Source organism: Microcaecilia unicolor, chromosome 6, assembly GCF_901765095.1.
Source record: "Microcaecilia unicolor chromosome 6, aMicUni1.1, whole genome shotgun sequence".
NCBI lineage: Eukaryota > Metazoa > Chordata > Amphibia > Gymnophiona > Siphonopidae > Microcaecilia > Microcaecilia unicolor.
Genome location: NC_044036.1, coordinates 182,233,989 through 182,246,408, shown reverse-complemented (window position 1 = coordinate 182,246,408; position 12,420 = coordinate 182,233,989). Strand labels below are relative to the sequence as shown.

The window sequence follows — 12,420 nt, the reverse complement described above, 5'->3', positions numbered from 1 at the left end:
TACTGTTTGTGAAAGGTGTCAGGAGTGAAAACTGAAAGCCCTATACTGATACGTAGGCCAGATACAGCAGTTAGAAGCATTTCTTCCCCGCTGCCCCCCCCCCAATACACTATCCTACCAGAGAACAGGGGTAGCAGCATTTATAGGCATCCCCCCCCCCATACACTGTCCCACCAGAGAACAGGGACAGCATAGCAGCAGTTACAGGCTCCCCCCTCCCCCATACACTGTCCCACTGGAGAACAGGGAGAGCATGGCAAACAGCAGTGTAAACCTCTCACACTGCTGTGTAATCTAATTTACCCTAGCCTAGTTCTTGAAGCCCCACTTTGGTGAGAGAATGCACTCCTCATACCTGCTGTCAGGATGGGTTGGTCTCAGACCAGTGCTTCTCAGGAGGAGCTGTTCCTCCCCTTGGGGACTTTACTGGAGCCAGCTCATTCATCAAATGTCTTCTAATAATCTTGCTCCTGTTGTTTCTGTTTCCTGATTGGCCCAGCAGGGACCAGCCCAGGACCAGTTCCAGTATTTCTGCCCCAAGCCTGGACTTTTTCTCTGCTGGGTCATTTATTTTAGGACTGCTGCTGCTGACCAGCCCCCTGCTTTCCTTAGATTTTTTTTACTGAGAGGTTCTGCCTCTGTTACTGTATTTGCCTTGTTTCCATTTGCGTTTTGGATTTCATTTCTGCGCCTTCTCAAGTTCCTTAATTCAAGGGCCAGCGTTAGGGGGTGGCAGACAGGGGACTTGCCCTGTGCCCTCATACTACAGAGAGCCCCAAGCCTGCCTCAAGCTGAAGAAGGCATAGGTGTCCCCCACCCCCCTCCCAGTTTCTATCCTGGGCCCCTGAATGTCTAACACTAGCCCTGCTTAATTCTTGTGTTGGTCTTTTTGGTGGATGCATTTATGAGGTCCAGTGACATTAAACTTACCTTAAGAATTACCAGGATATGTACGGTAGTTCTGGAATTTAAGCTCTTGTCCATTCTGTTTTTGTTTTTTTTTTTTCATGCCTCTTTTCTTTCCTTCCTGAAAATAACTCAGAACCTGGCTCCTGTTCGTTTTTTTCCATCTGCTCTTTCCTGACATTTATAGCTAGTTTTTATTTCCTTAATTTTCTCATTGATTTTAGATAGTATTTATTGATTGTGGCATGTCTGGCCTGCACGCCTCTTATTCAGCACAATGCTGACTATCATCCCTTGCTCTAAAGTCCTTGTGTCATTGCTGTTACTGTGGTCAGGTGAAAGCAGTACAGAGTTAAGAAGGGTGTAGCCTGGCCTTTTTTCCTGTTGTAGTCTAAAGACCTGAGTATGCTTTGCATTACATAACATGCCTGGTTTGGGCAGAGCAAACTCTCTGTATAATATGTTTACTGGCGTTCAGCTCACTTTGTATGAAGTCTTATTGCATTGTTGCTTGGATGTCAAACAGAAGAAAAAGTGAAGGGGTGTGTGCTTGGGTTGGGTGTTTTTTTTTTAAATTTTGTTATTAACCGGTTTGATCTGCTGAATAAGTCACTGTAAAGAGCTTATTGGTATCCCAGTAAGATTAGCAAAGGGTTACGTTAGGCAGAGTTAATGATATGAGTGTGTTGCTTATGTGTACTTCATTCTGCTTTTTGGGTTGAGAAACCAAGAGGATGGACCTGCACCTGACAGTGCTTAGGGGTGGAGTTTCAAATCAAACCCCAGGTTTCTAAGGGGGATTTCCATATCATCATGCTGATCAATCCATAGTCTAGTGGGTTGTGTCCATCTACCAGCAGGTGGAGATAGAGAGCAATCCTTTTGCCTCCCTATATGTGGTCATGTGCTGCCGGAAACTCCTCAGTATGTTCTCTATCTCAGCAGGTGGTGGTCACACACAGCAGCAGCTCTGGCTAGGTCTCCAAGCCTAATCTTTAGGTTTTGTTGAGTACCTGGGGTTGAGGGCTTTTCTTGAGCAAGTGCAAACCTGGTGGTGCCAGGTCCCTCCTTTTCTCCCCCCTCCCGCTGGGTCCGTTAAAAAAAAAAAAAAAATGTTTGGACGTCCTTAAGGGCGTTTATTTCAACGTTTATTTCAACGTTTATTGCAGCTGCTCACTGGGACACCAGTTCGTTACAGCTCGGAGCGAGAAGCAGGTAATTTTACCTTTTTATAGCGGGCAGGGGTTTCCCCGTTCGGTCTCCACGTGGCTTATGGCGTCGGAGGGCGAGGGCGCAAGGATTCGCTCCCCAGACCGCGTGGGTGCGTCTAGCGGGAATGCAGGGATTTCAAAGCCTGAATCGCCTTTAAGCATCAGTTTGGAGTCCGGTCAGTGTCCCAGTTCTTCCTCCGGTGCGGCGGTTTTTCCCGCCATAAGCGCCCATCCCCCGCTGCTCGCCCACTCCATGTTAGCCGGCCACTCTGCTCGGACGGCTTCTTCTTGGGCCGCCCTCGAGCTGGGAGACGTTAATTCTATGGTCGCCCTTGATTCGGGCAACAGAAAGCGGCCAAAGCTAAGCGCCGTTCTTCCCTCGCGGCTCCTTCTCGGAGTTTCACGCCGGACGGCATTTTGGATGCGCAGCACGTTTCTCCCCCGCTCTTGCGAGCGCCGGTTGAGGGTGCGTCTAGGGCCGTGGCCCAAGCTGCAGAAGTGCACAGTTCGGGGGGCTACTCCCCTGAGTTCATTTTGCTGCTGCATCAGGCTTTTCTTATGCAAAACGCTGCCCCTGCCCCCCTGTCTGATAAAGGGGTTGAGGCCTCTGGAAGCAAACGCCCTCGGGTGGATTTCCAGGCCCTAGAGGACTCTGTCTCCTCTGATGTAGATGAGGGCAGCGTATCTGAGTTCTCCCAACGGTCCTTTGGGGATTCCTTGGAGGAGACGGATTCCCACTCGGATGGAGCGGATGACCCCTCTGCAGCGCGGATGTTTCGCTCAGAGGATTTGCCCAACCTGTTAGTGCAGGCCATGAGCATTTTGAAGATTTCCTTTCCGGAGGACGTCTCTCTCTCAGCCTCTGTTGGCTCCGCCATTATGCTGGGGACGAAGCGCCCGCCTAGAACCTTCCACGTGCATGATGCCATGCACACCTTGATTTCGGCTCAATGGGATGTCCCGGAAGCGAGCCTCAAAGTGGCTAGGGCTATGTCCCGCCTCTATCCTCTGCCTGAAAGTGAACGGGAGGCCTTTCTTTGGCCTACCATGGATTCTTTAATCACTGCGGTGACTAAGAAAACGGCGTTGCCGGTGGAAGGTGGCACGGCCCTAAAGGACGCCCAAGACAGAAGATTGGAGGCGGCCTTAAGGTCGTCCTTCGAGGCGGCTGCTTTAAGTTTGCAGGCCTCAGTTTGCGGCTCCTATGTGGCCAGGGCGTGCCTGACGATTGTGCAGCGGGCTTCCCCCTCGGATCCTTCCTTGAGAGCTGATTGGCCAGCCCTGGAATCGGGCTTGGCTTATTTGGCAGACTTGCTGTATGATGTCTTGAGAGCCTCAGCTAAAGGTATGGCTCAGACAGTCTCTGCGCGGCGGTGGCTTTGGCTGAAGCATTGGTCTGCTGACCACGCCTCTAAGTCTCGCCTGGCTAAGTTGCCTTTTAAAGGCAAGCTGCTCTTTGGGGTCGAGCTGGACAAAATTGTGACCGATCTCGGCACGTCTAAGGGCAAGAGGTTACCAGAGGTCAGGGCTCGGGCCAGTGGTGCCCGCCCCGGTTCTTCCAAAGGACGGTTTCAGGAAGCCCGTCGGTATCGCCCGGGCAAGTCGGGCTCCTCTGCCCCCTCTTCCTTCAAGAGGAACTTCTCCCCCAAGCAGCATTCTTTCGCAGAGACCGCCGTCCCGGAGGTGCGTCCTCCGGTCCTCCCCCAGGGTCTCGTACCCAATGACGGGGCCCTGGTCCATGGCCCAGTGCAGATTGGAGGACGCCTGTCCTCGTTTCTGGGCGAGTGGACCAGGGTAACTTCAGACGCTTGGGTGCTGGAAGTCATCAGAGACGGCTACAAGCTAGAGTTCTGCCGACCCTTAAGAGACGGGTTTGTGCACTCTCCCTGCAAGTCTCCGGTCAAAGCTGTGGCAGTGCAGCAGACTTTGGACAATCTTATCCGCCTGGGTGCGGTCGTTCCGGTGCCAGAAGATCAGCTTGGCAAGGGACGTTACTCCATTTACTTTGTGGTACCAAAGAAAGGAGGTTCTGTACGGCCTATCCTCGACCTCAAAGGGGTCAATCGGGCCTTGAAAGTTCGGCACTTCCGAATGGAGACTCTCCGCTCTCTGCTCCAGGGGTCCCACAAGTCCACAGCTATTCTCTCAATGGGCATGAACATGAGAGGGGCAGGTGGAACCCTAGCAGGGCTGTTCAGCTGACAGGTTGGTTAGGACTGGCAATAGAGGTAGACTTGTTTATATAAACTTGGCCAGAAGAACTGGGCCATTATCTGCTCTCAAGTTTTCTCCTGGAACCTGCTTACGATAGGGTTGAGACATTAACAGTTGCTCTACAGAGTGGGCAAGGGATTCTTGGAAAGGGGAAGAGGTGGAACAAGTCATATTTCAGTATAAAATATGGGGAAACTACCTTAGAGGGATCCTGATTGCCTATGTGTTTCTCATCCCACTTGGACTCAGGCTCCTCTTAGGGGCTCAACTTCTAACTTGAGCCCTCTTAAAATTCCTTGGATTGTCCTCACTTCATACAGCCACATTCTCTGAGCACATATAAGTACTACCACACTGGGAAAAGACCAAAGGTCCATCAAGCCTAGCACTGTCTCCGACAGCGGCCAATCCAGGCCCCAAGAACCTGGCAAAAACCCAAAATTTAATAGTGATCAATGGACTTTTCCTTCGGGAATCTGTCCAGACCCCCTTTAAACTCAGCAAGGCCAGCTGCCGTCACTACCTTCTCCGACAATGAGATCCAGAGTCTAATTACGCACTGAGTAAAGAAAAGCTTTCTCCGATTTGTTTTAAACCTACCACATTCTAATTTCATCTTGTGTCCCCTGGTTCTATTATTGTTAGAAAGTGTAAACAAACGCTTCACATCTGTCCGCTCTACCCCGCTCATTATTTTGTAGACCTCTATCATATCACCCCTCAGCCGCCTTTTCTCCAGGCTAAAGAGTCCTAGACGTCTTAACCTCTCCTCATAGGGTAGTTGTCCCATCCCTTTTATCATTTTTGTCGCCCTTTCCTGTGTGTCTTCACCTGCACCCACGTCCCCATTTACTGCAGCTTCTAAATTTGGAGTGTAGTGTAGCATTTCCAGGTGACACTGCCAGCACGGTTTGGGAAACTTGGAATTCTCCATGTACAAATCAGAATCCTTCAATGAGAAGATCCTGGGGAAGGATTCATCCTTCGTCTTTGGGCCAGCAGTTAACTGTGCCCATGGGGCCTCAAATTTTGGAAAATCCCAGCACAGGACGACTGGGTAAGGTTGCCGACCTCCAACTAGGCTTCTCTGGGGTTTTGAAGGAAACTCAGGCAGTGGGGTAATACCTCTGATTCCCATGTTTGCAAGACAGTCACTGTCCGCTCATAATTCATTTGATGTATGGTGAGGATTCGTTTTCATTCGAGGGTTTTCACACTGCCAGAGTCCTTCAGGTTTAACCTGGAGCACAAAGTTCCTGCCTCCTGGCTGGGAGGCTTCCACAAAATTACAAAAGTGTGGGTCTACAATATTCACGTCCATGGCAATCACTTGCTAAGTGTCCCCCCCCCTCCCCCACACACACACAGAGCCTGTTTCCGGTCCCGAGGTCCACATGGCCTGCTGTGTTCTGAGTGAGGACAGCTTCCACCGCATTGACCTTCCCTTCCCAGGCTTGATGGTGGCTTCCTCTACTTGGGATGCTTGACCACTGCCTTCTCTTTTTGCCTTCCAGAGCTCCCACCTAGTCTTCTCTCCTTCCCCAATTCCAGGATATGTTTTACATCCAAGCACTGTAAAAATCTAAAGTGCCTGAACTAGAAAGACTGTTGTTCCATTATTCCAGTATGCATTGTGAAGAAATATTCCTGTTTGCCAGCTGTAGAAGTCTGATCGCTTCTAGAGTCACTTACATTCCATCATTTTGTTGTTTTCTTATTCCTTGTTTCTCTACTTTCCTCGGTAGCTGAGTATACAGGATGCCAGACTTTATTAAAGATTAGATCAGCAGGTCTGAGAACCATAGAAGGTAGAATTCAGATCTGCTTCGCCCACTGATGCTTTTTATGACCTTGGGAAAGTCATTGTACAGAACTTGGAGCATAAGCCCACAGGGAAATGCCTCCAGTATGACTTTTAACAATTTTACAGTAATGCTTAATGGTGAAATGCTTTTATAACACTGTGAGTGGGTCTACAGAACACTGCCCCTCTCCCTTAAGAAAAGTCCCTCTGATAACCTGGGCCACTTAAGAGTATGAAACTTGGGAAGAGGAACCCAACCTGGGCAAGAACCTGATTGAATATGTACTCACCATGCAGGCGAGGCTACAGAAAGCCAGCGAGGCTGCCAAGCTTTGCCTGGAAAAGGCTCAAGCCTGAACCTATAACCACAAGGCGATTCAACGAACCTTCCAGCCAGGGGCTAGAGTCCTTCTACCTTCTTCTGAGAGCAGGCTGTTATGCAAGTGACAAGGTCCTTACGAAGTTGTAGAAAGGAAAGGGCCTATCAACTACAAGGTTGCACAACCTGACAAAAGGGATAAGACAAAGGTTTTCCATGTCAACTTGCTGAAGAAGTGGGTCCCCATGACAGCAGCCCTAGTGCAGCGGGCCGTCCTGGAGCAGTTGATATGTCAGAATGAAGATGTGTTTTCCGAAGGGCCAGGCTGGGCCCACCTTGCGACTTATGATGTTATTACCGAACCAGGAATGGTAGTCTGGCAGTGCTCCTATTGAATCCCGGAAGCCTAGCAGCAAGTAGTGGTCACTGAAATCTTAAAATTTGGGAGTTATCGAGAAGTCTACAAGCAATTGGTTATCCCCCATTATATTGGTACCTAAACCAGATGGGAGCATCCAGTTTTGCATCGATTTTCAAAAAATGAATGCTGTGTCTAAACTAGAGGCCTATACAATACCAAAGGTTGATGAACTCATTCTGCAACTGGGAGGGGCCCGATTCATTTATTAGCCAGAAACTGTTCCCAAGAGAAAAGAGCTATGCAGTGATTGAGAAGGAGGCTCTTGTGGTCAAGTGGGCCCTGAAAATATTCTAGTACTGTCTGTTGGGCCGAAACTTCTTGCTGATCACTGACCATCAGCCCTGCAGTGGATATACAATGGTCTGACTACAAAGGGACTGCACCAGCTTCAGTTGATTCAGAATGCTGCAGCAAGACTCATAGAAGGTTCAAGCAACGTGACCACATCACACCATTTTTGCAAAAACTTCATTGGCTACCAGTACAATACAGGGCTAAATTTAAAACACTATGTGTGATCTTCAAAGCCCTTAAAGGAAATGGCTTACACACCTCCAAGGACACTAAGAGGGGCATAATCGAATGGGGCACCCGAATTTTCATGAGGGCTTCCTCACAGGATAGCCTTGCGAAGGGGCGGGGAAACCTGTATTATCGAAACAAGATGGGTGTCCGTCTTTCGTTTCGATAATACGGTCGGGGACGCCCAAATCTCAACATTTAATTCGACCTTAGAGATGGTCGCACTAAATGTTGAGATGGTCGATCTTAGAGATATTCATCCCCAGTTTTCAGCCATAATGAAAACTGAGGACACCCATCTCAAAAACGACCAAATCCAAGCCCTTTGTCGTGGGAGGAGCCAGAATTCGTAGTGCACTGGTCCCCCTCACATGCCAGGACACCAACCTGGTACCCTAGGGGGCACTGCAGTGGACTTCAGAAATTGCTCCCAGGTGCATAGCTCCCTTACCTTGTGTGCTGAGCCCCCCAACCCCCCCCCCCCCCAAAAAAAAAACCCACTCCCCACAACTGTACACCACTACCATAGCCCTAAGGGGTGAAGGGGGGCACCTACATGTGGGTACAGTGGGTTTCTGGTGGGTTTTGGAGGGCTCACATTTACCACCACAAGTGTAACAGGTGGGGGGGGGGGATGGGCCTGGGTCCGCCTGCCTGAAGTGCACTGCACCCACTAAACCTGCTCCAGGGACCTGCATACTGCTGTCATGGAGCTGGGTATGACATTTGAGGCTGGCAAAAACCATTTTTTTTTTTAGGGTGGGAGGGGGTTGGTGACCACTGGGGGAGCAAGGGGAGGTCATCCCCGATACCCTCTGGTGGTCATCCGGTCAGTTCGAGCACCTTTTTGAAGCTTGGTCGCAAGAAAAAATGGACCCAGTAAAGTCGGCCAAGTGCTCGTCAGGGACGCCCTTCTTTTTTTCCATTATCGGCTGAGGAAGCCCATCTCTTAATCACGCTCCAGTCCCGCCTTCGCTATGGTGCCGACACGCCCCTTTGAACTTTGGTCATCCCCGCGACGGGAAGCAGTTGAGGATGCCAAAAATCGGCTTTTGATTATGCTGATTTGGACGACCCTGAGATAAGGACGCCCATCTCTTTCGAAAATAAGCCTGTAAGGCCCTCCCAAGGGGTATCCCTAAATGTACCCTCTCCAACAGACATTACATGATAAGCGAGCCTTCTGTGGAGTAGCCTCCACACTCTGGAATGCACTCCCTGATAGGCTTCACTTAACACAAGACTATCTGTACTTCAGGAAGCAAGTGAAAGCTTGGGTGTTCAACCAGGCCTCTTATGGAAGAAGTTACTACTACTACTACTATTAACATTTATATAGTGCTACCAGACGCACGCAGCGCTGAACAATTGACATTAGAGAAACAGTCCCTGCTGAAAGAGCTTACAATCTAGGTAACTTCTTAGACACAGACACTCACACTCTTTATACACTTGTACCCTAGCTGAGATAACATTTAATCATCTCTCTGATGTCATGTTGGTCACCTTATATTCTAACTCCTCTTACTTTCTTGCCTTTCTATATGTTCCATCTTTGCTTATACCCTACTAAAATGTTCTATTACATATTGTGTTAACATTGTAAGTAGTATACTATGCCATACTTTGTATTGTTTGAATATTGTTACTGCTGTAATTTATTGCTTATATTTATTTTATTTTTACTGTACACTGCCTTGAGTGAATTCTTTTAAAAAGGTGGTAAACACATTCTAATAAATAAATAAGTCCAATGCATGTGTATTGCAATGGTTCCTCAGCCTCCAACCTTTTAGCTATTGGGTGCAGCATCGGGCGGGCCGAGAGCATGCTAATGTGAGGTGGACCATGAAATGGCAGGCGCTCAACCTGGTATGGTTGAGCTGAGGGTATGTGAGGGGGCTACAGAACACTGCCCCTCTCCCTTAAGAAAAGTCCCTCAGCTAGCTTGGGCCACCTTAGGAACAGTCCCTCCAATAGCGTGGACCACCTTAAGAGCATGAAACTGTCCCTGGGAGGAGGTGAGCTGGGAGGAGCAGAGCCCAAACCTGGGAGTATAGAAGACAGAGCCAGGCTGACCTTAAGGAGTCCCAGAGAAGGAAGAACAGATGCCCTAGTCTATATCCTGACTGAATACATCTGGCTGCTGTGACTTGGCTGAGGTAAAGCAACCTTGTGCTTTTGGTTAAGACTCACCAGACCTGGACCTCTGAGGGAAAGCAAGAACTATAAGCTGTGTTTGGGCTGTGGCAACCCCTGCAGTCAACTGCATCATGGGTCAAAACCAAATCTTACTTTAAGATGACAGTAGAACGAATCAATAGCTGGTTGTCAATTCTTATACTCCTTAAAAAACAGTATAAATATAGCACAGCAAATGATGGCGCTTAGTGTGCCGATCAACACAGAATGCAGGTATAAACAAATGCAGGCGTATGTTTATGCAGAATGTAGGCATATATTTATGCCAAAACACAGCTGTGTCGGGTTCTTCCAATGCTATTGATGCTGGCAATAATCATCTGGTTTCTATATGTGCTTATTGACTCCACGTTTTGTTCTATCAATGACTACTTATGCCAGTTCTATGGCTTCTGTTAGATTAAGCACATTAGTACTGGATTATGTTGGTCAGGTGCCTGGTTCCATTATCAGCTGTCCTTGAGTTGCTTAAGTGACTTGGTTATAGACCTGACCTCAAAGCCTTCACAGAAAGGTGGGAAATAACATGCAACACCACCTGGAAGTGGTGGAGACAGCAACCAATTCAAGAAAGCCTGGTATAAGCACAATGGACCCTAGCTGTGAAGGCATTCAGAGGAAGCCATGGACTTGTTTTAAAAACATATAGGGGCCATTTTTACTAAGGCACGTTAGAAAGTGGCTAGCACTTCGATTAACGTATGGGTTTGCCGCATGCTCTGACCACTTTTTAGCGGGACTGAAAAATGGCCGCGGTCAACTTTTTTTTTTTTTTTCTTTAATGGCCATGTGCTAATTTCCCCATTAGCGTGTCGTCCTTGTGATAAGAGCTCCTGCACTAATCGGGTAGCGTGTGGTAATGTGCCCGCACTACCCGATTAGCATGGGTGTGCCTACTCTCCGCCCTCCAGACGCGCCTCCTGCGGCAAAAAAAAAAAAATCTTTTACTGTGGGAGTAGCGCGTGCTGCTGCCCAAACGACAGCAGAACTCAGCTTGTCCCACGATAGTGCCCCTTTACCTCACAGGAGGCCCACCTTAGTAAAAGGGCCCCATAGTGTCCAATTGCATTGATATGTCAGGTAAGAAAATGCATTACACAAAACAGTCATCAAAAGTAAATAAATGAAAAATATAGAAATAATAAATTTAAATATGATCAACTGGTGTCGATGATGTTGCTCTAGCGATGAAATTGGATAGAGAAGATGAGACTAATGGATCCTGTTTGCCTTAATGTTCTGCATTTCTATGGAAGGTCACAGATGCCAGGGTGAGGTGACACCCAAATAGTTTTCTGTGCTATTGAAGAACATTAATGGTATTTTGTCGGTTTATTCATGGAAATTTAGAATCTGCCAGTGCAGGTGAAAACACCTGCTCTCAGTAGATGCAGGCACCATTTTCTTGTACTGACAATGTAGATATTGGCCTCAGCTTTTGTGGTCCTGTCATAGGTTTCCTCTATCTGGCCCAGGAAGATGGCTCCCAAGCGCAAGGCTGCAACCAAGACCGTTGCCCCCAGCAAAGGGAAGAAAGTGAAAACAGAGCCAGAGGAAGACAACTTCCGATCCGCTGTGGAGGCCCTGAAGGCTGCTCCCAAGGAGAAAGGGAAGGCCAAAATTGATTCTGCCTGTCCTCTGAATAGTTCTGGAAGCTCTGAGGTAAGTGAGTCAAGGGGGAGATAGACAGGAGAAGGGGCTGCAGTGTTGCATCTATGCAGGTGTTGGGGGGGACTCTGATAATAACATTCTTCCATATCCCCTTCCTTTTAAAACTTTCACATAGTCTAGATTTAAAAAATGCTATTTGTACATGTACCTGTATGCATGCAGTGTGTAATAAGTGTTAATATGTGGCCTGGCTTCAGACTTACCACTGGAATAGTGGTGGGCTAAGCTATACAGGCAAAAGCAACTGAAAAGTACTGACTAGGCCAAATAACAAGCTAATGATGTCATATTAGAGAATCTGCAAAAAGCAGGTTTGAACAATGGGTCTTAACACAACCAGGTACAACTTTCTAATTGAATATAGCACCTATAATGAAATAAAAATGGGCAAAAGGAATAAAATGAGGTTTTTAAAGTGGGACTTATTTTCCATCAGATGGCACTGAGATCATAAGATGTTATGAAAGGTATTACTAAAGAAAGATGTGAAACTGGTATCTTAACAGAAAGATATTTTGGTAAACGACAAAAACTAAATGTTCCAAAAACATGTTGACTTTAACGGATATGGGGCAATCTCTTGAAATAGCTAGAACGGAAAGACAGATGGTACAGATGCGCATGTGGCCGGATACGAAAGTATGATCTCAGAAATTGAGAAATATTAGAAAAAAAAGGTACTTCACAATAGACTTCTATTGGGATCTGTGGGTATAAAAGGGATAAGATTTTGAGAGAAAGTTGGAGTTCTCCCCAACGCTTGCTCAGACGGCAAGGCCCTGTGCGACTGAAACCAGAGTCTGTCTGATGTCTGTACTTAATTGAACAACTTGGTAAGATTAAAGTCTTCTTTCTGAAATTTATCTCTGTCTTTATTTCCAATAATTCTTTACCTGTCATTCTAACTTAAAACTAAGCCACATACAACTCACACACACTCTTTACACTAAGTGTCATAGATTTCTAATACTATATATATATGGGAACTTAAATGGACAAAGATCTACTTAGATCCTGATAGATAGAAAACTATGGTCATGGACAGTATCCTAGACTTATGCCTTCTAATATCTACACAAGAGACATATCACTGGGATGGAATATCAAAAGGATTTAGGCAGGCGGCCCAACACGTAGTGAAAGCGCAGGC

The 12,420-nt window shown here is 47.4% G+C and overlaps 1 protein-coding gene across 2 annotated transcripts in view; it reads left to right on the top strand.

The window, feature by feature from the left end:
* PARP3 (poly(ADP-ribose) polymerase family member 3) overlaps positions 1-12,420 on the top strand; it is an 85,831-nt gene that overhangs the window by 11,353 nt on the left and 62,058 nt on the right. For both annotated transcript variants that reach the window (XM_030206660.1, XM_030206659.1), the window contains exon 2: positions 11,055-11,261. In XM_030206660.1, the coding sequence (XP_030062520.1) occupies positions 11,079-11,261 (183 nt within the window). In that variant the 5' untranslated portion in view covers positions 11,055-11,078. The remainder of the gene's footprint in view (positions 1-11,054; positions 11,262-12,420) is intronic.